This window comes from Papaver somniferum, chromosome 1 (assembly GCF_003573695.1).
Source record: "Papaver somniferum cultivar HN1 chromosome 1, ASM357369v1, whole genome shotgun sequence".
NCBI lineage: Eukaryota > Viridiplantae > Streptophyta > Magnoliopsida > Ranunculales > Papaveraceae > Papaver > Papaver somniferum.
In genome coordinates this window covers 203,845,642-203,870,770 of record NC_039358.1, presented here as the reverse complement: position 1 = coordinate 203,870,770, position 25,129 = coordinate 203,845,642, and the positions used below count along the sequence as shown (strand labels likewise).

The 25,129-nt window shown below is 37.2% G+C and overlaps 4 protein-coding genes across 5 annotated transcripts in view; 3 read left to right on the top strand and 1 right to left on the bottom strand.

The window, feature by feature from the left end:
• The window catches only part of LOC113312762 (protein RRNAD1-like), a 4,305-nt gene extending 424 nt beyond the window's left edge, over positions 1-3,881 (top strand). Inside the window, exons 2-13 of one of the 2 annotated variants that reach the window (XM_026561501.1) lie at positions 45-140; positions 251-334; positions 451-525; positions 647-727; positions 836-975; positions 1,446-1,688; positions 1,780-1,957; positions 2,071-2,154; positions 2,558-2,798; positions 2,882-3,069; positions 3,165-3,380; positions 3,510-3,881. In XM_026561501.1, coding sequence (XP_026417286.1) covers positions 45-140; positions 251-334; positions 451-525; positions 647-727; positions 836-975; positions 1,446-1,688; positions 1,780-1,957; positions 2,071-2,154; positions 2,558-2,798; positions 2,882-3,069; positions 3,165-3,347 — 1,593 coding nt within the window. In that variant the 3' untranslated portion in view covers positions 3,348-3,380; positions 3,510-3,881. Of the gene's footprint in view, positions 1-44; positions 141-250; positions 335-450; positions 526-646; positions 728-835; positions 976-1,445; positions 1,689-1,779; positions 1,958-2,070; positions 2,155-2,557; positions 2,799-2,881; positions 3,070-3,164; positions 3,381-3,505 lie in introns of both variants that reach the window. The other variant, XM_026561499.1, reaches the window with a different exon arrangement.
• A 181-nt stretch (positions 3,882-4,062) lies between these two features.
• Positions 4,063-5,906, top strand: LOC113312771 (glycine cleavage system H protein 2, mitochondrial-like). Its single transcript, XM_026561508.1, has 3 exons — positions 4,063-4,253; positions 4,410-4,669; positions 5,524-5,906. The coding sequence occupies exons 1-3, from the start codon at positions 4,187-4,189 to the stop codon at positions 5,650-5,652; spliced, it is 456 nt and encodes a 151-aa protein (XP_026417293.1). The 5' UTR covers positions 4,063-4,186; the 3' UTR covers positions 5,653-5,906.
• A 4,692-nt stretch (positions 5,907-10,598) lies between these two features.
• Positions 10,599-13,305, bottom strand: LOC113335617 (vacuolar protein sorting-associated protein 2 homolog 2-like). The gene is made up of 11 exons (XM_026581638.1): positions 13,107-13,305; positions 12,930-12,974; positions 12,637-12,671; positions 12,503-12,553; positions 12,285-12,389; positions 12,127-12,198; positions 11,967-12,038; positions 11,338-11,418; positions 11,173-11,208; positions 11,017-11,081; positions 10,599-10,885 (listed from the first exon to the last, which is right to left on the bottom strand). Exons 1-11 carry the CDS (start codon positions 13,153-13,155, stop codon positions 10,813-10,815), a joined length of 684 nt encoding a protein of 227 aa, XP_026437423.1. The 5' UTR covers positions 13,156-13,305; the 3' UTR covers positions 10,599-10,812.
• An 8,890-nt stretch (positions 13,306-22,195) lies between these two features.
• LOC113335611 (protein MOTHER of FT and TFL1-like) lies at positions 22,196-24,028 on the top strand. Its single transcript, XM_026581632.1, has 4 exons — positions 22,196-22,679; positions 22,784-22,845; positions 23,158-23,198; positions 23,626-24,028. The coding sequence occupies exons 1-4, from the start codon at positions 22,428-22,430 to the stop codon at positions 23,913-23,915; spliced, it is 645 nt and encodes a 214-aa protein (XP_026437417.1). The 5' UTR covers positions 22,196-22,427; the 3' UTR covers positions 23,916-24,028.
• Positions 24,029-25,129: the final 1,101 nt, after the last annotated feature.

Below are 25,129 nucleotides of genomic sequence, written 5' to 3'. Positions count from 1 at the left end.
TTTTTTTCTCTCTTAAATTTCCCCCCGTTTTTGTTTTTGTGCAGGATAAACTTTGGGAATCTGTTGATCAACAATGGATTGATTGTCTTCGTCATGAACCCATTGCTAATCTTCTTCAAATTCCATCTGGAGTCATTCAGGTACGCGAAATTTTTTTCCTTTCTACTTGGGTTTAGCTTATAATGGTTAAAAATAGCTCCTTCTGGTATGTAATGGCATGATTTATTGATATGTTGAATTCAATTGTTAGGACTATTGGCCTTGTTCACTGAAAGAATTTGTCCTGACATTGGGGTCTCTTGTGTTTCCTCGAGATCCAGCGGATTTACAAAGGGTATGTCCAAATTCTTGTATTGCATTTTGTTACTTGATGCAATTGGCTTATATGATTAAATTGAGTGAGTTGTTCTTTGTTTTATGCTATCAATTTACTTGTTTAAGTTGTTGCAGGTGTTACCGGACTTGGACGTGATTCCGGTTAATAATGTTCTAGGTCAAGGCATGAATTTGAAGAAAAAACATGAAGTAGGTCTTTCTTTTTATCATTCAACAAATTGATCCTTCAGTTCGTAATGTTATGCTAGGCTTTAGGCCATCACTGATTCCATGTTAAGTTGTTTGAGTTGCAATAATTTGAATTGAACAGGTGGAAGTTCTAGCAGCAGTAATCACATCAATTGCAAAAAGTGCTGGAGCTAAAATAGTAATTGACGTTGGTTCTGGCCAGGTACTTCACTCTCTTTGTTGTTGTTATGCATAAGAGCTATTTTTTCTTCTTAAAACGTTGTTTGGTAAGCTCGTTCTGTAAACGTTTTGTTCTATGATTGCTTTTTAGGGATATCTTGCACAAGTACTGTCCTTCCAGTACCAACTTTCGGTTGTTGCGATAGATGCTTCTTCTCATCATGGAACAATTACCAGTGCACGTGCAAAGCGGATTAAGAAGCATTATGCAGCTAAAATGCGTGAACTGCAGTATGTAAATCACTCTCTAAGTTCTGTGAAATATATCCTAGGTACCTTGGGTTAGCCAGCGCTTACGTACATTTTTTCGCATAGGAAGGTGTGTTCGTCGTTGTCTCTGATAATTCTACATAGAACAAATGTGTGAACCTTAGAAATATTTGGGAAACGAGGACAGTTCCTTGTTTTCACACATTAGTACCACTGGAGTAACTTATAAAGCAGCTTTTTGCTTGAAGTAACAGAAAGATAGGAATTGCTGAACTATCTCATTGTTCAATTAAGTTGGTCATTGACTAAGAAATGGCTTTTATGTAGAACATTCGATGGTGCTTCCTCCCTCATGGATGTGTAAATTGTAATATATGTTTTGCATGCTTGATTAGAAATTCCATGTCTTAAATATTTTTCACCAATGTAATTTATTTCTTAACAGTTAACACCTTTAACTTTCTTATCATTCCTGCCTTCTTTTTTGTCAGATCAGGAAATCAGCATCTAAGTGAGCCCCAGACAGTCACCTGCTGTGTTTTGTCTAGCGATTCATTGAAAACATTGAGTGGCACCTTGTCATGTACTAGTATTGACCCGCCAGACAGGATAGGCCTGGATGAGCGAGAAGATTTTGGAGAACAACAGTCCATGTCCGACAACCCAAACAAGGAATCGTCACTGGTTCTTGCTGGACTTCATGCCTGTGGAGATCTTTCAGTAACCATGCTTAGGTAATTCTTAGGGTCATGTTGCAGCACATGGAACAATGTATTGCGAGTATTTTTCAACAATCTAACATTTGGGAGTCATTAGTTGACTCAGGACTTTTGTGGAGAGTGAAGAAGTAAAAGCAATAGTGAGCGTTGGCTGTTGCTACAACTTACTCACAGAAGACGAACACCCTGAGAATACCAGTCCCCCGTGTGGTTTTCCTTTAAGTGATGGTCTTAGTTCAGTTGGACTATCCCTTGGAAGAAATGCCAGGGATCTTGCTTGTCAGGTACGTTGATATCTCAGTTCTGTAATTTAATCGTCTCTGTGTATACTCGTAGACTTGTAGTTTTCATATCCTTTTCTTACAGGCATATGTCATTGAGTGGCTGTATTTATTAGAGTGCAGAGAGATGGAGAAGTTTAACTGAAGTTGCTGCTCTTCAAAATTTTGAGTTGCATGCTTTTCGGGCGGCCTTTCAAATGGTAGATAATTTTTCTTTCACATCTCGTTTGCTGTTTTCATCATTATGAATTTTCATACTGAATTGGTGCTGTGGAAAGCGAAGCCTGTATTCATTTATGTCCTTACGGTGTTGTCCCGCTGTAATGTTGAACTTTGAACAAAAGAAATAAAATGAAGTGGTAGAAATTTACTGCATCATTTCAATATAGATTCCTGTTTAAAATATATCGTCATAAAGGGAGAACCCATCATAACTAATGTGCTAATCCCTAGAATTTATGGAAATCATGTCATGTTGATTTTTTCAGAACTTCAAATTTTTAGAGTGAGACAATCTTCTGATATGTTCATATTTTCCTTTAAGTCCTTGTTTTCCCATTTTTATGGCAAAATGATTCATTCTTTATGTTCTTAAACTGTTAGGTTCTTTGTAAATACTACCCTAAAGTATTACATACAACTCCTACAATAGGTCGGCAAGGGAAAGCTCTGCGTCGGCAACAATTGATGAAATCCTTGCAGACCCGTCAGGCGGTTAAAGATAGTAATCCGTGTATTCCTGTAGACGCACCTCTTGAAAACCATAATACGAGAAGTTGTGCTACTATAAAATCAGGCGATGTTGGAAAGTATTGCGATCAAACCTTCAACGAATCGCCAAGAGGTATAACATTTTTCTAGTTACTATGTTAGTTGCAGAATTTACACATTGATGATACATACTAAGAGTCGATAGATTTTTTGCAGATGGGAAGACATTCAGTCCTACCACTGGCGTTGACACATCTCTTGATGTGTCTTCTAACACCAAATGCCCTGACGTAGAATATGCCCTTTTTGAAAAGTATTGCGACTCTGGATTGGATCGACTTGGTCTCCAACCTCTGGAAGAGATCGACCTTTTTGGAATATGGATGGAAGCTAAACCTTTCACAGTATGTCCCTATCTCCTTTATGCACATCCTCTTATACGTTGATACATTTATATATTTGGTTGCTGTATACTGACTGCTATATGTTATTGAATCAGGAACTTGTGGGGCCTTACTGGTCTCTCAGGGCAGCTTTAGGTCCTGTGGTGGAAACTTTACTTCTATTGGATAGGTTGTTGTTTTTCCAAGAGCGCGGCAATTCAGTGGAAGCAATAATGCTGCCCTTATTCGATCCAGCATTATCACCTCGTAATGTCGCTATAATTGCTAGGAAGATCTGACAAAGAGTTACTTTCACAAACATAGAAAACATGGTACATTACTGCAGTGCATTCCATCTTTCCTATGATCTTTTTTCTTGACAAAGTCTATATTTGTACTAGGAAGACTTTTGTGCATACCCCTTTTGATAATTTCCTTATTTTCTTTCCTGTTGAAGCTAGTGTTAGAGATGTGATCGGCATAGAAGCAAACAATTCACTGTGTGTAACCAGAATACCTCCTAAAAAGAAAAGAGAAAAGAAGGAAGCTTCCCTCTTGGTTCAGAGGGACACCGAATGCCAAGCAGGCCAGATGGTCTGGAAGAGATGGAATAGTTTTTCAGTTTGCAGGAAATATGTTTCGCAACAGTTTTTTAGTGTTGCTTTGATTTAAACTCATGCCTTCCATCATTTTGAGTAATGAAATGTTAATCTTTCTTCTTTTCTTGAATATTACCTCTGGTTACTAATTTGGCTTGAAACTGAGGGAGTATTAATCTATTTCTATGAAAGTGACATTAGTGCAAAGAAAAAGACAATCCCATTATGATAAAATTCTTTTGCTAAATCATGACACAATAATGCAACATTTTCAGGCATCATTGAGCAGCAAAAACACCATCTGATTTAATAATTTAAATTTAACCTTTCTCACCTACCCTGCATTCCATTATGTCTCCTGCCACTCGGCATCCGCATCCACCCACCCACTCTCTCACAAAGGGGTCTCTTTTTCTGGAAACAATGGGCAGCAGCAAAAAGGAACCTTTTTTCACAAAGCACCGAGCACCGAGCACCGATACCTTCTCCTCCCTACTCCATCCTGAATCGATCTTAGATTTTCTCTAGAAAAGTCTCCAATGGCTTGGGTATCAAAAGTTGCTTCTCATCTCAAACTCTCCATTGCTCACAGAGGGTTTGCTTCTGGTAAGAAGATCAAATCTTTTTTATAACCCTTTGATTCTTGTTTTTCATTTGGACTGATCAGAATAAGGGGGGCATTGCCCCTTGTTGCAAAATCAACTTTTTACCTGTTGGATCTATGGATCTGATGTAATATTTGTGTATCTGTTTGATTTGCAGTTGTCAAGGATCTGAAATATTGTGAGTCTCATGAATGGGTTAAAGTTGATGGTGGTTCTGCAACAGTAGGAATCACAGATCATGCTCAGGATCATTTAGGAGATGTTGTGTATGTTGAATTGCCAGAAGTTGGAGCTACTGTGACACAGGGGAAAAGTTTTGGTGCTGTTGAGAGTGTTAAGGCAACCAGTGATATCAACTCTCCTGTTTCGGGGAAGGTTGTCGTTGTTAATGAAGAACTCAGCAATTCTCCCGGTTTGGTAAATTAAACGAATCATTGATTATGCTATTGAATATTGTTGTTTGAAATGTTAGGAATTATGCTCGATTGACCCCTATGCTTTGAAAGCTATAATGTCTTAAGCAAAATTTGACTGTAACACTGGCTTGGCAATCATTGATTATGCTCACTAGGTAGTCGAGGCTTGGCCTATATGGCTGTATACACAGTTTATAGGTTTGAATTGAATTGAAGCAAAATTCAGTCATTTCGGCAATGATCAATTTAGCGTGGTAGGTAGTTCAGGCTTGCAATTAGGCATATAGACACCACCATTGGCAAGAATTTTATAGGTCTGAACTGAATTGAAGCAACATTGAGTCATATGACTCATATCACTCCCTTGGCAATGGCCACTTTTGCTGGGTGGGTATTCAGCCTTGCAATTGGGCCTGTGGACACCATTTGCAAGAATTGTGTAGGTCTTAAGTGAACTGAAGCAAAATTCAGTCTTATCACTGCCTGGCAGTAGTCAATTTTGCTCAATAGGTAATTCAGTGTCCCAATCTGGCTTGTAAACACCGTATTGCAAGAATTTTATAGGTCTGAACTAAGTTAATTGAAGCGTAATTCAGTAGTATAACTGCCTTGGCAATTGTCAATTTTGCTCATTGGGTAGTTCAGGCTTGCCATTAGGCCTATAGACACGATTTGCAAGAATTTGATAGGTCTGAAGTGAATTGAAGCAATCGCATCACTGCCTTGGCAATGATCAATTTTGTGCGGCTGAACTTATAGGATTGGGTCGCTGCAGTTCTAGTATTCTTGTTACTCTCACTTGCTATTTCAGATAAGTAAATTTCATAATATACTTATCTGTAATTACTTGTTCAGGTTAACGCCAGTCCTTACGGAGATGGATGGATCATGAAAGTGGAGATTGGCAACTCTGGTGAAGTTAGCTCTTTGATGGACTCTGACCAATACTCCAAGTTCTGCGAAGAAGAAGACTCAAAGCACTGAGTGAAAAGCTAAGAAGATGGCTCTTTAATACGCATTGCAGAAAAGAAAAAGACAAGTGCCAGTTTCCCTTTTCATCTTTCTCTTTATGTATTGCTAATGGCACTCAATAATTCTTTCTTTCTGTTTTCGAGTGACAATGTAGTAGACTACAAGTAGGGTGTTCATTCTTACTGTGAGAATAAATCTCTCGGTTTCCCTCTGATTTCACTGCATTACCTTCCTTTCATCATTAATACTCCAAGCAACTGGTTCTGCGAAAATTGCATCTTTTGATGTTTCCTGTGAAAGAGTATGGAAAATGAGAAAATACCAGGGAAGCAAGCTCAGTATTGTTCTTCACATTCATCTGCAATAGATTGTGTATTACTTCTCATATCTTAGTTCTCAGTCACACATTTGTGATAAGGAATAGATGCAACTTCCGCTCTTCATTTTTTTTTTTTTTTTACAGTTCTGCAGTCTTTTTACTGTAACTTTTTTACCACTAGACTTTGGAGGTTTTTTACTGCAGATATGTAAATAGGTCTCCTTACAGAGGCTAATATAGGGTTTTCATTGATTGCCCAAACTATATTGATTTCACACACATTTGTATGGACTTGCCTTGAATCTGTAACTGCAATATACTCATGCACATCCGAAACAGCACTGCCCTGTATCCTTATTCCTACAAAACAGAATAAGCTAAATCTATAAGAGTGTTTTGTAATTAATAATTATCTTCCTATTTTCCTACTATGTTGTTTTACAGACTTTACTGTAATATGTGTTTACTGTCCTTTCGTATTTCTTCAAGTAAATAGTTCTCTTTTCTCTCAATAACTCATTTTCTAAATTGGATTAGATTTACTCTGCAGTCTTATGATTTTTGATTCACTGTGATTTCATATGTACTGATGGATTGAATTCAACTGCATCATGTTCCATAATACTTCAGAACCAATGGGTGTTCATTCAATTATATTTTTAGATCCAAACTAGAATGACCAAATGATGCATCTGTGACTAGGTAGACCTGATTGCACAAACTACATTGCTCTTGCCCTATATTATGTTGCAAAATGTTTGTGAAGAATGCAATATAATCTTGCACATCTGAATTGGTCATACACACTGCCCTGTATCACATCTGTCACGGCTCTATAGCAGGTTTCTTATCAGAACATTCTAGCTCCCGGTATTGGAAATTTACCTCTATAAGTAAAAGGGTATGAAAAAACTTATTTGGTGCTAAAACTCATAAAAGAGGACGTATTGGATAAGTTTATAAGCATATCTTTATCTGATAATTTTATCATCTGTAAAGTCTCATCCAAGATAAGTGCTGATTCAACTCACATTGTTAAACCTGTTAGAATAGGAAGCAGCAGAATAGCAAACAGCATACATCAATTTGTAAATATAGACTTGTTTCTAAGATTTCAATACTAGAAATGTAGAAATAAATCACCTGATTGACTTGTCATTCCGTATCATGCCTGTCTTGGTGGTGCTCCTCCCAATTTCTCAAGCTTTATCTTGTTGAATATTGCTTGTAGAAACCTATCATCTTAGATTTTCTGACGATTTGCCCGTGCGTTCAGTCTTCCCATGCTCCCTTGTATGTAATAAACGATGTTTTTGATTGGTTCAAGTGGTCTTCGTCTGACACTCAAAAACTAATTTTTTTTGAAGTGGATCAGATTTATTTGGAACAGTAGATGGATCATAGTATGCAACTGCACCTTTTGATTATGTTATCTTTATATCTGGTGCTCGTTTTCTTAGTTTCAAGAGTTTATTGGTCTGAAATGAATTGAAGCAAATTTCACTGAAATGATTAGTTTTGCACGGTTGGTAGTTCAGGCTTTCAATTAGGTGTATAGACTGCAAGAATTATATTTGTCTGAAGTGAATTGAGAAACCTGGAGATTTTGAAGCAGAATGAGACTATCCTTTGACAGAGATAGGAGGAAGAAGTTGAAGTGTGTCTCAGAGGTATGATCTGTATATCCTCTAAGCCAACATCCAGATAATGATATTTTGATTAGTTCAAGTTTATAGCCTCTACAGCAATATCCTGAAGAATGCTGATAAAATATCCAAAACATTGAATCATTTGTATCTTTTAGGTTCATGTAATTTGGTTTGATTTTATGTAATATCAGAGGATGTATTTGATTAATTCAACTGGTATTATTTTCTGTCTCTCGGAAACCAGTTTTCTGAATACTTAGCATCCGTCGACACTACTGTTGTTTTACTGACTTGATAAAGGCAGTACTAGTGGTCTTCAATGGATTGTAACCACGATATCCTGACAAGCTAGAAAGATACTGAAGTTGGATTCATGGCGAAGCTGTTACTAACTAGCAGTAGCAGACAACGTGCCATTCTTGATGGTGCGGGTGGAAATTTTAGAGAACTTGTTGAATTTGGGAGGTCAGGAGTGGTCACAACAGTTGATGCTGAACATCTCAGTTGTGGATTGAAAAATTCAAATATAAGTTCCCTTGCTAAGCATAGAGATTCATTGGCAGTATCTGCACTCTGGGCAGGGGGAAAAAGACCCTGAAACTTGTGCCCGACCTTTATTGGTGTTTCCAGCTTCTTTTACAGAGGTTCCAGTTATTGTCACCTTTCTTTTTGATGGTGATATAGAATTTAAACCTAGAGAAACAATGGTGTCTGTACTCTGCAGTTCACCAAACTAATTTCATTATGTGCCACTAAACCTTGAGAAGAACTGAAAAGAAAACAATTACTTTTCTTAGCCAAAGAACCCAGAAGATCATAGCAGCAAATTAGTCTGTTACACGCACAACTTGCGGCTCAAGGACTGGACTGACAATGCATTTAACCAAGTCGCTAATGGACATTTGAATCATTCCTTCCACTGAGATAAGACATATTGCCAAAAAAAAAAAAGCAAAACAGAATTACATACCATTATCTTGCTTTTTGCTCGAGTGTGCAATCTAGAACTCCCTCCGTTCCTTTTTAACAGGCTGGTTTCTATATATAAGTATTTCAAAAAAAAAATAGGTTGGTTTCCCAATTGGGAAAGTAAGTATTATTTTAATTTTCTGGGATCACTTTTCTTTTAATTTCTTTTGATGACAAGTGTCATTGGACCATTTCACTTTACTTCTTTTGCTCACAAGTGTCGTGGGGACCATTTCACTTCACTTCTTTTATTGACAAGTATCATGAGGACCACTTTCAATGATTAGTTCTCTTAATTTCCTTAAATTTCTTTAAAAACAAAACCAGTCTATTAAAAAAGAACGGAGGGAGTATCTGTTATTAGTTTACTACATCTGACTACTTATGGTTGCATGTTACTGTAAAGCTCAGAACTGAGTTCGGAACACCAGTCGGACACTTGAGGAAGCTGTAGGAACTCCTCTCCTCCCTCCCCAAATTTCTTCTTACCTCCTCCTCGAGGATCGGGAGTTTTAGAAGTAGAAGGCGTTACCTCTGTCTTCTTCCTCTTTTTAGTTGCATTGTTCCTGACACAAGTATAAAAGTTATAAGCCTACTTCAAACAACAAAGGAATATAAAATATATAAAATATGGATTTGAAATACCAAAAACTTGTCAACACATCAACAGGTTCGGCTAACCCGAAGTAACACATATGAGCCGAACTATGTCTTAAACTTTTGATTATCATACACAGAGAGTGGTTCGGCTCATACGTACAAAAGACTTGCAAGCCGATTCTATATATTCGCAGAACTAAAACTATCGAATAAGCCGAACCTATACTTATGAATTGAAACATATATTCGGCGCAAGATTATATCATACAAATAAGCCGATCCTATACACATGCAAAATTTATGAAATTCCAACAACACATATTCGGCGCAAATCTAATGCTATCGAATAAGCCGATCCTAAATATAAGTCTCTATGTGACTAAGTTCGGCTCATAACTAATATGTACTGTTAAGCCGAACCGTTCATATGCACTTTCAGGGTTCAGTTTCAAGAACAGTTTGGCGCAAATCTAAACTTCATTTTAAGCCGAACCCTATCATGTAACCGCCGCAAAACCTTAAATCTTCATCTTTAACTGGTTGTTCAATTGATCTATTAGAACGCGATACTTTCTTACGACGAACCATTATATAGTTGAGTTTAATCGTCGATTAACTTCTCACGAATCGATGATTATCAATTTCGGCGATGATGCGATGAAAAAAAAGAAGAATAGAGGAGGTTCGGCAGAGGAGAGGAGGAAGAAGAAGAAAGGTTGGTTTTGAAACTGATTTTTTGGTATATTGATTTTAGGTTTTTATATTAGGACAAGGGATAGATTAGTAATTAAAAGATTTAAGGGTATATATGTAATTGAACTATCCGTAGGATACCCCTTACAAGGTCACCCAAGTTAGGACTATCGCTTTGTATGCCTAGAAAGATTTAGGTATGCCTAAAAATGAGACATAACTTACAACCTAAGCCCAAGAATCAGGCCCAATAAACCCAAATTCAGTTACAAACTTATTGATTTACCTCCTCTACACTACCATTGCAGAGGCAGCAAGTTGTAACAGGAAATTCACAACCACTGTTGTTCACATTTTTGTTGCTTCATGACACGAGGATACCCCCTCCTTTGTTGTATGTGCAAGCAGAGAGAAGATTTATATGGTCTCCCTCTTCCTCCTGCAGCAGTGGTGGATCACCAAGAATCTAAGTTAGAGATGAGGCAGGCTACTAGATTGTGCAGACAGACGGACATGAGGTGAAGCCCGTTGCAACACCTCACAACTGAAGGCTACTGGATTCATTAGATTTCCAGGATTTTGATTCATTCTTGTCATAATGTTGTTCTATATTTTGCTAGTACAAAGAAACATAAATATGTAGAAAGTAAAATTTGAACGCTATTGATTTTTTTTTTGCGTCATTGATGGGTAACGATAAACAGATAAACTAGTACCAACTGCAGCAGTACCCGGCAAATGTAAATTTTCTTAATCTGCTCTGACTAGTTTTCTTGAACACATGCTGAAAAACATCCGTAAATCTACATGAAAGATGGAACAAAGAGAAAATAAAGAACCCTATATCATGGGTGGGATAAGTTGTAACAAAGAGAATTTTATACAAAGATTATTACTATTACTCGCTATATATGAGACAACATTTTGGTGCTATTTGGCTAATCAGAGGCGACGAAGCGAAGCTAATCTCTTCTCAAGATCGTCGACATCAGAAGATGGTTCAGTAGCAGCAGGCCTGCAGATTTCAACAGAAAGACAGATCATAGAGAACCATATATGAGCGAGTGAAAACCATTTTAACAGTATCAGAATGGCAATAATGATTCAATTGGAAAATCTATCTTTTTGGCCAGCCCAACAATTTACCTTGGAATTGGAACGGCATTTTCGACTTTCTTGGATGCGATCCGGCCTTTAGGAGCTGAGGATAACTGTTGCAAAGGTGGAGATCAAAGTTACTTACAGATCAGGCACACTAAATGGGGAAAAAAGGAAGCAGCAAACAGAATACAAAACACCAACCTGTGAAGCAATATCAACACCAATCTCATCCAGGACCTACAAGGAAAGCCAGAAGAAGGTAAGAGAGAGGCCGGAGTGTCACACATGGAATAGTAACTAACAATTGAAATACTATGAAACGCTCAGCATTGAACGGCAGAGGATAGGAGGGATAATATTCCTCACCTGGTTAGTTAGCTCTTCTGTTTCCTCTTCGGCCTCATCTTTGTCTAAGGTTTCATCAATAGACTCTGACAGCATCTCAATCTGCAATAGCAAAAATGGTTTATTTACAAATAATTAGTACCTGAAATTCATGGGCGGAGCCAGGTCTACAGAAAGGGGGTACAAATAAAATAACAGAAAGGGGGTACAAATATCATTGGGCTTGACAGCCAGCTGTGCTGGGTGTGCAGCTCTAAGCTGGTTCGGCCCCTGCTAAAAATAGCATAACAGAATCCACATATAAGGCCCTAATTTAGGCCCCCCGAGAAACAAAATACAGAGCAAAGCAGATCTAAAATGGAGCTTCACAGACTAGTCTGGCTCTTCCACATCTTGCAGGCACTCATGTTCCTTTCTTTCAAGGAACCAATCTTTAATGGACTCAATAACTATATAATGGACTAAATATTTAGCACACAGAGCAAGGCTGAGCTTGGTTGAGCTCCAATAACTAAGATCGAGCTAAGTTGTGCTCGGCTATTCATAAGAAAGACCAAAGCTATTCATAAGATCGGGCTAAGTTGAGTTCCAACATATGAATGATACATAACAACAAAAACCATATACTATATATAAGGTGTGGATCTTACAGTCATGTCCATCTGCGAAGACTGTTTCTGGAATTCCTTGATCACTTTAGCTTGCTTTGTTGGTGCCATTTGCTGAAACAAAGCAAGATTATTAGAAACCATTTAAGAAAATCTCAATAACTACTCTGGTACGAGTTATAAATCCACAGAGTATACATACTCTATTCATAGCTGTCATTGCTTTAGTCGCCCCCTTCATTCCAGTTGAAATTGCAGTACTAGCATACATTGCCTGTCAAGGAAAAAGGGTTTCAGCGGAATGCAAAAGATAATTGAAACTGCAAAGTTGCATTTTCTAAATTCTGATAAGACCAAGACCTGTGTATGTGTTGCTACTCCTCTGATTTGAGCACGACTGCCTTGCAGGTTGGTTATTTGCTGCCTTAAACGCACAAGTTGACGAGCCAATATTCTAGTTGCAGCCTGCAAAGGACAAGTACCAAACAAAGTTGTTTATTGCGTTTAGTAATCAGTGGTGTGCTACAAGATTAATTTCATATGGAATTCAAGCAGTTACACATCTTAGACGAACTTGCCTCGTTTCCAGATTTTGCAGTCTTTTTTATCTCGTTGACCAATTTCCTTTCCTGCCAAGCTCATGTCAAGTATAAGATATCGAATTGCACAGATACACTTAAGAAATCCCCCAAGAAAACAAACTAGAACATACCTCAAGTTGCAATGAACCGATTTCCCGTTCAATCCCTTAAAAAATCACAACCAACAAAACACAAATTCAATCAATCATAAATCTCAAACCACACTCTTTAATAAATTCAACCATATGAATTCAAATTGGCAAACATCTGATGGTAAAAGTTCAAACCTAAACCCTAAATTGAACCCCACCACGAATTCAAAATCATTAAAGGAACAATCTTTTCAAATCAAATCACTCCCATACTGAATCCATCATTCAAATTAACAAAATTAAGCCCAGGAAGAAAAAAAAACTCAATTTACCTCTTGTAGCAGTAGACATCTCTCTTTTACTCTCCCGAAGTGCCTCTGCAACAAACAAAAATTCAATCAAAACCATTTCCATTCATAAATCAAATCGAAACCCTTTTCCAATTACATAATCAAACACCAAACCCCCCAAAAAAATAATCAATCACTAAAACAGAGTAAAGATCTTACCTTTAGGCGCAGTCTTCTTCTTAAAAATGTTTAAGATTCTGTTCACCATCTTTGAAATTTTCTGGTTCCTGTCTATGAATCAGGAGGAAGTGAAGATTCTGAGATCGAAAAGGCTGATTTTTGTGGTCTGTGGAGACGACGAGATCTGGTAAATGAAGGAGGAGAGTGAAGCAGTAGGGTTTTCTCTAGTGAGCCGAAAGGAGCCTCCTTTTCTTTTATCCGACGGTGATCAGATTACTAGCCGTTATAATGACAATATATTTTAGTACCTAAAATGCCCTGTTTCTTTCTTTATTTTGACACTGTTTCCTTTTTTTGTTTCTAAAAGGCCACGTGGTCATTCCATCATCGCATTTTCTTACACTTCTTTTACACTCAATTTACACCTTGTTTTTACAATTCTTTTTTCCGATAGACGCTACCTGTTTGGGTTCGATAATCTTATCTCCTTTTCTTGTTGGTGGAATTGCCGAGTCTCTTCTTAGGCCCATGAGAGGGGCCAAGTTATGAGCTTTCTTGCCAATTAGGACGTTCCAACAAAAAATTCTACATTTCCTTTTTTAATTTTTAGAGACTTTGAGTATGCCAAATGCATGCCCCTGTCATTTTCCATTTCCCCTAGAAAATCACTAGTCAAAAGTTACAAGGAAGAAAAGACGTGCATAATTAAGCATAAATAATTTTGTTTTATGGAGCACTAAGCAGTTCATTGCATTGATATTGATCTTTCCATGCTCATAAGATAATTGGTTTTGTTTGGCCAAACACTCAACATTTTATTTACTAGTGTGTGACCATGCGAATCATATTTGATACCATATTCTGGTGCAGTTACTAAATAGTCTATTCCTTTGACTTTGCATGCCCATGGGATGGGAGGGGCCTAGCTAGTTTTCCTTGCTTAATCAGGGAGTCTCCAAAAAAACTTTATAGGGGTTAGTCAATTGAGATTAGTAGAGGCATTTAGAGACATTTTATGTATTGGATGATTTTTCGTGAGTTTAGAGATTTTCAGAGACTCTCTGAATGGTTTTCAAGAAATTATGGTGATTCGTCGATACAATAAATATATGAATTTCAGCTTACACACATGAGACAAACGACTTATTTATTTATTTTACAAAATGAATATATGAATATTTCAACGAAAATGTATTAGTCCATGCATGGCAAACACAAATTGCAATAATTTTGCCAAAAAATCAAAATGACATGGACAAAAGGGATATGAATCTCTAGTAAACTTATTGGGTTTTGAAAGATAACATTTTTTTTTCTTTTTTTTTACGAATTTAATTGGAGATTATTTGGTTATTGTTTTTAATATTTTGATATTTAACCTTAAAGAAAAGAGAAAAAACAAAGTCTCTCAAAATATCACCTGCGTAGGAGAGACTTTTTTAGATATTTATGGTATGTTTTGTAATAGGAGTCTCTACAAGTCTCCCAAAACCATAAATCATTGATTTCCAATTCCAACTCCAATAACAGAGAATTCCATATAATTTTAGAAAGTCACGATTCAATAACAGAGATTGTTTGAGATTTTGAAGAACTCTCGATTGACTAACAAGAGATTTTAGAAGTCTCTAAAATTCTTTCAATATCTCTGCATATCTCAATTGACTAACCCCCTATAAAATGATTCTCGTGGGTACACTTTTCAATTGTAAAGTCAAACCTAATTAGGCCCTTATACACATCCTAAAGTGTTTCGAAAAACTTATATGTTATTAGAGTTTGATTCTGATGCTAGTATTCTGCATCTTTGTCAGAATTAGTTTGTATGGAATGAACTATAAGTTGATTCTGAAATCACACAGGAATTGGCTTACGCTGATGTCCCTTTAAACCGATTCTGAAAATACCGTGCCTGGAAATTTGTTCAGAATCGGTCTATGTAGGTAACAATGTAATCTGATGGTGGAGGTAAATAAGTTACAGGAAAATGGACAACTTTTAATGCTACTGAAAAAGCAGGAGTCTAACAACACCACCCAATATTTCGCTTAGCAATCTATACAGACAAACTCGAATATACTTTTAAGAGAATCAACAAGACTCAATCAATTAAAAGTATATCAACGAGTTTATATCTCTCTCTTGATTTGATTTACTCAAGCAGAAACTGCGAGTTCTAATGAAATACAAGGAATAACTTGGATGGTACCAAAGACCAATATCCGAGGATCAATCAATATCAATCAACAACCAAAGGTCGGATTTCCAATTGATTGATTCAAACGCACAACCTGTATTATTTCAATTATAAAGATAAAACAATATAATGCGGAAATTGAAATAACACAGACACCAGAAATTTTGTTAACGAGGAAACCGCAAATGCAGAAAAACCCCGGGACCTAGTCCAGATTGAACACACACTGTATTAAGCCGCTACAGACACTAGCCTACTCCAAGCTAACTTCGGACTGGACTGTAGTTGAACCCCAATCGATCTCCCACTGATCCAAGGTACAGTTATGCTCCTACGCCTCTGATCCCAGCAGGATACTGCGCACATGATTCCCTTAGATAATCTCACCCATAACTAAGAGTTGCTACGATCCAAAACCGCAGGCTTTGACAATAAACAAATTTGTCTCACACAGACAAGTCTATCAAAGGATCAATGTGTCTCCCACAGATAAAACCTAAAGGTTTTGTTCCGTCTTTTGATAATAATCAAGGTGAACAGGAACCAATTGATAATCCGGTCTTATATTCCCAAAGAACAGCCTAGAGCTATCAATCACCTCATAACAATCTTAATCGTATGGTAGCGAAACAAGATGTTGTGGAATCACAAACGATGAGACAAAGTGTTTTTTATTAATTTTTATATCTTGCCTATCGGAGATATCAATCTCAAGCCAATCAATTTGATTATACTCGTACGATAGAAGATGCAAGATCAGATCACACAACTACGATAAAAGTAGTATCGGTCTGGCTTCACAATCCCAATGAAGTCTTTAAGTCGTTAAACCGGTTTGAGAAAATAAAACCATAGGGTTAAAGGAGAATCGAATCTAGCATGCAAACTAGTATCCCACATAAGGTGTGGGGATTAGTTTTGCAGAGTTGCTAGATGTCCCCTTATATAGTCTTTCAAATCAGGGTTTCGCCTTGGTCACAAAACAAACAATATTCACCGTTAGATGAAAACCTGATTTAGATTCAAGCTAATATTTCTCAACCGTTAGATCGAAAACTTAGCTTGTTGATTTGTTAACCGTACACTCAAACGTATACACTTGTTGGTTCAACAATAGTTAACCAAATGGTTAGCCATATGAGCATTTCATATCAACCATGTTCTTCTTCACCATAACTAGTTCAAATGACTCAAATGAACTAGTTAGAGTGTTGTTCAATTGAAAGGAAATATTATGTACTACACAAGACATAATTGAAGCAAATATGATTTGATTCACTCGAATCGGTTCATGAAATTTTATAGCCACGGTTTGCAAACTGCATTTCTTAGTCTTTATAAGTTTATATTCAGAAATCATCTTCAAATATATAACCTTCTCAAGTTCGCAGACTAGGTTCGCGGACTTAAGCAACCGGGCAGAGTTTACAAACTCCAGTAGAAAATCTCGGCAAGAGACCTTCCACCGGTTCGCGGACTGGGTTCGGGACTAGTTTAGTTTGTCAACTCCAGCAGAATTTCTCGGGATGAGAAGTTCGGAAGTTCGCGAAATGAGTTCGCGGACTTGGCTCACGCCATTCTTCCAGTTTCTCTTGATCAACAAAATTCGCAAACTTTGGTTCAAGGAGTAGGACTTATACATACATGTATTTCCACAACAATGTTTATGTCCACCATTGGTTATGTAATCTAAACTCTCATTTCAATTATTGAAACATTCTTAGAGGACGTTATATAGTTGTTACACCATTTCTCGTCAAAGTAATTTTCAAGATGATTGAAACATATTATGACTTTTGTCACATGGTAAAGATAACTTGATCGAAGCGAAAAGCTTACCAACACATATTTCGAGATATAGATAGGCGAGGTATACTCTGCTTGAAATACCAAATGTTTATAATCCAAGTCTATATATATAGCATACGACTTCTTGTCTCAAAGAGTAAGAGATAGAGTAGATAGACTTTTGAGTGACAGATAAGTTCAAGTCTTCACATACCTTTTTGTCGAGAAGTTGCACCGGTTCCTTGAGTGGTTCTTCTACTTATATGATGAATCGCCATGAAGTCCTTGAGCTCAAATACACTTTCTATCCTAGTACGAGACTTAGATATAATAGACTAGAAATCAAGATTATAGTTTTGATCACTAACATTAACAAACATGCTTGAGATAGCAACGCATGCGAGTTCGACCGAGAAATGCTCTAACAATCTCCCCCTTTGTCAATTTTAGTGACAAAACTAACAATACATATGGAATACAAAAAAGATAAAGAAACTTTAGTATCTCTTATTCCACATGTCTAATCTTCAACATTCCTCAAAATCTTCGTCACTTCCAAGTACTCCAATGATACTAATGGTTGTAAGTTTAGCATCACCGTTGTTGAAGATCCGTAGCTATAACAATGAGAAAGCATCGATCTCGATCATTGTTATACAGTGTCATAGTATTATTACACAACGTCAAAGTTCAATTGTATCAAAACTTCAAAAATAATACTATGGTGATATGTATCACTCCACCTTAGTCAATACTCCATCTCACATGGAAACCACCCCCCTTACATAATGATCCGAAAACCATATATATTTGTAGTATGAACTACATATTAATTCTCCCTCTTTTGTCAATAAAATTGGCAAAGGTACAAGAACGGGATCATAATGAAATTTCCGAAAGAGACATTTCATGACCAAAAGAAAAAGTACATACCAACTAATTTAGATGCAATCATAAATCCGAAGCTAAATGCATTCATCAAGGAGTTTTAAAGATACAAGATAACCCCTCTAATATTCCACAACCGCACTCCCCTCAAGATATTACCATTAAACACAAGTTCAATAGAACTCTCCCCCGATTTTATGTCATTCCCGAAAAAACAATAAGAGCAACCTTAATTTCAAAGGAAAATAAGGATTTTATTGGACACCAAAAACCATGAGAATGATTTTCTATATCCAAAAACTCAATCAAATTAACCACAAGTAAACCCATGATTAATTTAATCGGAATACACAATCAAATTAAACACACGAGGTGATCAACTCAATTGATTGTGCTCAACATAAGAGAACTGATGGAGACACAAAAATACTCAACTAGATTAATCACAAGAGACCCCATAACTAATCACAAAAGTAATCAATTTACTTGTCAAATATTTTTCTCGAAATAAGAAAAATTTACGGAGCAATAATTAAATAACCAACCAAGATGATTAATTCAGTTCAATATGTTTTTCTAAATGATTAATTTAATTGTCCAATCAGTTACGGTTGGTCCCGGTTAAATCCGTGGATTACGTTTAAAATGCTCACCCCTACTTTAGAATGCGCGATTGGTGGATATAAAAAACAATTGGGGTATATAGGAAAAAGAAAAAAAACAGGATCCAAATATCAAATCAGGGTCACCCCTTATCTAAGTATTTACCCCTCACTACTCAGGATTAGTGATTAATAGTAATTGGTAAAATCTTAAGATTTTTGATAAAAGATTAGTGTGTGTTATTATTTTTGTTTGGGTGAGAGTAGAAGGATGGAAGGAAAGTTTGGCAGGGAAATTATCTTGGTGAAAACGGACGATGATTGTGAAGAGAGAATTGCTGCTAAAAGGTTGAAAATTTGATTTTTTTTTCTTTGAATCCACCATTTTTGCAGCTGAAAAAGCTCGGTGTCGGCATGGACGTGGTATGAATACCATGCCGGAAGCAGCCATACCGACATGGTATTCATACCACGTCCATGCCGGCACCGAGCTTATCCCCCATTTTGAAATTCAAGCCCGCTATGCAGGGGGTCTGGGGGGTCCGGGGGCGCGTAGCCCCTATTCTGTTTTGAATTTTTTTTTCTTATGGCACAGTTAGTTCATTCTCGAGCATGTCGGTACTACTACCGGCATTGTATTTTGCTTAAATGTCTCTGCCGGTACATGATGTAAAGTATCCAGGAAACTTCAAAAAAATTTCACTTGACTACCGGCATTGATAGATTTCTATCGAGCATGCCGACACTTAGTTACGGCATTGAATGTTAGTTACCAAGCATGCCGGCACCATTTTCCGGCATGGTCTTCACCAATTTCGGCATGGTCTTCATCACTTCCAACGATGTAAAAACAATTATTTCTGACATGGTCTTCATCATTACCGGCATGGTCTTCATCACTTACTGCATGATCTTCATCACTTCCGAATGTAAAAAAAAAAGAATTTGTTTTCAAAGTGAGGAGCCGACAGAGAAGGATAAGAGAATTTGAAAGGGAGTGAGGAAAATTTCGAATTTGAAAGGGAGTGGGGAGTAACAAAGCCCCTAACCCTAAAAGAGATTAATAAGAGGTGAAGATGGAAATGGGGGATATGATTTAGTTTTTTGATTTTAAGTTTTCGGAAAATGGGCCATTTGTCCAAATATTTTTAAAACATGTGGGTGAAATGGACACCAAAAAAAATAACAAGATTCATCCTGACTTATACTTAAAAAATAGTAAGGATGAAACTGGATGCATCCTGATGTAAATTTAAAATAAGAAAAAGTATTTTAAAAATGGGTAGGATGAAACTGTTTACATCCTGGATATTTTTACATTTTTGTCCATTTAAACTAGGGGTGTCAACGGGTCCGGGTCCTCCTGGGTATCACTAGACCCGGACCCGGACCCTACTTATAATGGTCGGGTCTGGTTCCTAACGGTTCTGGGTCCGGTTCCTAAACTTGTGGACCCAGAACCGGACCCGTTTAAATACCCGGGTACCCGTCGGTTCCGGGTACCCATTGGGTCTTAATAAAACTATTTAAAAAACCTCAAAAACTTAATATATTTCTCTTCTTGGCTTGGATTTAAGTAATTTTTATAAAAATTTATTATTATTTCTTATTAATGTACTAAATAAAGGTTAAATGTAAGAGAAAAAATTTAAATGAGTAAAATATCAAAGCTAAAAATAGCAAAAATACTTGTAATTTTGCTAAAAACATGAATAAAAGAATGAATAAAGGGGTACCCGATACGCACGGGTACCCAACGGGTATTACCCGTTTGGACCCGTTTAAATTCGGGTCTAATCGGGTAATTATCCGCCGGGTCCTAAGTAGCTAATGGGTCCAACTTTAGGAACCAGACCCAAATATACCGGGTCCGGGTAGTGGGTACCCATTGACTGTCCTAATTTAAACAATATCAAAATATAAATGTCCTTTTCATCCATGAATTGTTGATTTTGGTCTTGCTAACCAATTTTGTGTTAAGTTTTTTGATTTTTATTTTGAGGGAAGGGTATTTTAGTATTTTTTCCCCTAAAATACCCCTTAACAGACCCATTTGGTTGGGGAAGTAATCTATATCCGGATTGCGCGTTCTACTTTCACTTTTAATGGTCAAACGAATTACCGAGATGGGTCAGGAACTTTTCTCAAACAAGTCTTATCAAAACAAAACAAACAAAAAGGATGGGGCAGCCCGCAGGAAATAGTCTAGCTTAATAGTCTCACACCCAGCACTCAGAAAGGTGGGCCTCTGAACCTTTAAGCATTAGAAATCTCGTGATAGTGTACTAGTCTAGTGTTGATCATATCTCCTGTTATTGCTGCTTCAAAAAAAATAAAATCTCCTACTATTGTTTGTGTGAAATTGATGAGTCTCTTCTCCGTCTCTGTATGCGCAAGAGAGGTGCCTAGTTATTAGCTTTCTTGTCAAATAGGACGTCCCAAGAAAAACCTCTACATTCCTTTTTACCTAATCAAACCTAATTAGGCCCGTTTCCGTAGTGATCTTTATTAGTTTTTTAGAGAACTGAGTATGCAAGAAAGAAAAGACGTGCAGCATTGTCCATAATCAATTTTGTTTCAAGGAGCAGTAAGCACTTCATTTCATTAATGTTGATCCTGTAAGCTGATTGATTTTCCAAATATCTTCTGGCCTTACATTTTAGTCTTTTTATTTTGATAAGCTGGCCAAATATTTTTGTCTCACTAGTGTGCTAGTGTGATCATATGAGTCATATGGTATGTGCAGTTGCTGAATAATCTATGACTCTTTGCCTTTGCCTTTGCCTTTGCCTTTGCATGTCCATAGGAGGGGCCTAGCTATAGTTACGAGTTTTTCTTTGGTTAAAGTTTTAAAAAAGCCCCTAATTAGGCCCTTATACACGTCTTAGAGTGTTTCCCAAAAACAAGCAGATGAGTGGGAACAACACAAAACACACATGGCTAGCTAGCATGTGTCCAGGCCTCCATCCAAGGTTAGCAGTTGTGGCGTTGCAAAACCTAGTTTCGTCTACATTTCTCTTACTCTTTTAAGTCTTAACTCACTTTATTTATAGGTCAGCCACTTTCTCTGGCTCTTACTTCCTCCTGCACTTAACCCAAACTCAGTCCCCCCTTATTTGATCTCGGAATACAACAACATCGATCAAAACAACGAAACAGCAGAATTATTGCATGCAATTTCTTCAACAATAACCCAACGTTTCATCCTGATCTAATACAGGCCTCCTCCTCAAGTATAATCTAGTTTTCTTTCGAACAAACCCATTTCTGTATGATTGGTTTTCTTTGTCAATTAGTTTATATGTTCTGGTTGGTTTGATTTTTCTTTTATTCTCAATGGAAGGTTGGTTTCATCTTTCAAACCAGTATAATAGTACCTTTTGGATAAGTGAAGAATCAACAAATTAAGATGGTTCTTTTTTGAGTTCGATCTATATATATATATTATATGTAAGTGCGTCAGTGCAAGCCCCCATAGTGTGACCAAAAGAAAACCTCGGGTGGAAGTTAAAAGCTCTCTTCTTTATGAAAACACCAAAAACAAAACCTATAAAGTAAAAGAAAGCAATCCGAAATGGACATGCATGATTCTTCAGAGTTTTCGTAGTTTTCATAGTTTGTCAAACACGTGTCTTAAAGGTGAACTGAAGGATCACCAAAGCAAACGTGTCGTATCTCTATGGATTAACGAGACGTGTCCTTCATGTGTAGATGATCCCATCCTACTTGTGCAAATCTTTCTTACTCTCTCACTCTCTTTCCAACTCCATTCTTCCCTACAAAGACCTCATTCTTCACCCCACAAACACTGAAAACTTATTAGCTAGCTCCATCTTTTTTCTTCCGAACACTAGTTTTGGTTTACTCTAGTCAATATATGCACAGATGATGGCAAGGTCAGTACAATCACTTGCAGTGGGGAAAGTGATAGGCGATGTGGTCGACATGTTTACACCAAGTGTTGAACTTTCTGTTTATTATGGTTCCTTGAAAATAACTAATGGCTGCAAGCTTAAACCTTCTGTTGTTTCTGGTAAGCCTACTGTTTTTATCAATAATCCGCATCAATCTCATCAAGCTCAAGGCAATCATTTTTATGATCTTCATCGTTCTGGATCCACCAACCTTTACACACTTGTAAGGAACTTTTTTACAATTAATTACTGTGGTTAAACGTAAAATTATACTACTGTTTTATTCATATGGTAATATATTGATATTTGCATGCAATATTGTACAAGGTGATGAGTGATCCAGATGCACCAACTCCAAGTGAACCTAGTATGAAAGAATGGCTCCATTGGTAAGCTATTTGTATCATTGTATCAAAACAACTTATTGTCAGTCTCTATGTTTTCTCCGTGTTTTCGTACTTGTTCACCGTCGTAAAGTCTTAGAGTGATGATACCACATACCAGTGACTCGACGAGTTCCAAATTCTTAATCGGTTCAAAAGAAATTACTGCCTTTATCATTTGATTAGCATGCAACAAATATGTAAATTATATCTTTACATTTAACGTTCTTTTATTCTTTTTTGAGTTTTGAGTGAGAACTTTTTTGGTATTGATCACCTAATTAACTATACACTCCTATGATTTGTTTTTAATGGTAGGGTTGTTGTTGATATTCCCGAAGGATGTGATTCTACAAGAGGTTCGTATTTGTTAACCTGCAATTATTTTCCTTGTTAAAAGTATGAAACGTTAACTGATGCATGATTGATAATCATAAAATGCCGCGTCTTAGTACCCCTAGACTCCCAACCACATGAACAAAAGAGGTTAGATATAAAAGAGTGATAAAACATTCTTAAGAATTAATTGTCTATGCATGCATTAGTTGAAGATCTTGAGATTGCATCAGCTCAAGTTAGATTTTTTTTTTTTTTGCAAATAATTTTTTCTTATCAGTCTTGCAAATAAAAACATTAAAAGGTGACGTTGTTGTAGTACAAAATAACTTCTCACTGAAACGTCAGAAGTAGAGATCAGTCAAATCAAAAGCAATAAGCCAACAGTGGCTATTTTAATTTCAATATGCCGTTGGAAACGTATTAACGGAACCTCTTGACTGGATGCAGGAAGAGAAGTGGTGCCCTACATGGAACCTCGCCCACCAATTGGCATCCACAGGTACGTGTTCACTCTGTTTCAGCAGAAAGGTCCAATGGTATTTGGAGGACCAGTTTTGATGAGCACTCGGGGAGATGCACTTATGGTTGGGAATAGTGGCCATGAAGATGGAGAAACCGACTTGCCTTGTCGTGCTCATTTTAACACACGTAATTTCGCAGCTCAGAATGGATCTGATCTTCCCGCTGCCGCAGTATTCTTTTACGCTCAGAAAGAACCAGCATCCAAGAAACGTTAATATGTTATTTCATTTATGTCGTCCCTTTTATTGTAATATCAAGTTGTACAGTTTAATTAGATAATATCAACAATGTCAAGTACCTTATTATAATTAGTCATTGGCAGTGAGGTAGGCCCATCCACTGGCTTCTTTTGACGAGCCTTTCGTATAAAGCAAAGGTTCATTGGCAGTGTCAATTGGCTCTTGAGATTTCAAGTTTCCGAGAAGAGTGGGTGTAGATCGAGAGAACACTAATTAAATAGTTTAGCCAAAGCCCAATGGTGATGGAATACCCCTGAAAAGTGAAAATCCTTCACGGAATAGATTGTTCCGACAGGGCGGGCCAGATACCCTACCCAGGCCCTTGAGCATCGGTACCCCCACACCTAAGCACTTGAATAGATTGCGTACCAGTGTTTGATCATACATACTGTTGGCTGGGTGCAATCGTTGTTGAGTCTCATATTTGGCTTTACCCTCGTGAGAGGGGCCTAATTTCGAGCTTTTCATGGTTGACTGGGTGCAGTGGCTGCTGAGTCTCATGTTTGCTTTATGCTCATGAGAGGGGCCTAGTTATGAGTTCTCTTGCCAACCAGGAAGTTCAACGAAAAACATCTAAAGATGTCCTTTTTACCTAATCAAACCTAATTAGGCCCGTTTCATGAATATATTAATCTCGGATTCGTTATGCTAAATGCATTCCACCATCATAAACTAATCACACTAAAGGGAAGAAACGACGTGCAGCATTGTGCATAATTTTATGGAGAAGCTTCATTCCATTATTTTTCTTTTGGTGCTAGTAAGATGATTGGCGCCTTGATGGTTTCTTTACCTTCTGGCCAAACATGCACTTTATTCTCTGTCGACGGAACACGGTGTTTCTATCTTTAATAAAATGTATTTGGGTATTGATTTTCTCTCAAGTTAGAAGAACAATCTGATATTCGAAAGAAAAGAAAAAGGATGGGTGTTTGGTAGGCTCTTCCTCAGCCTTTGCATGTCCATTGCCTGGAGGGCCTAGTTGCAAGTGGCAACAACAATATTCAATTTAACTATACAGGTCAAATAATCCATAATGCCCATGGGCTGTCCCTGGTTAGGAATCTTTGTCAATCAGGAAACTTCAAGGTAAATGATTAATGAACTGCTTCATGAACACATTTTTCTCCACGCTAATCCAGTTTATTCCCTACCATCACCATTCATAAGTCAAAAGTTCCAAAAGAATA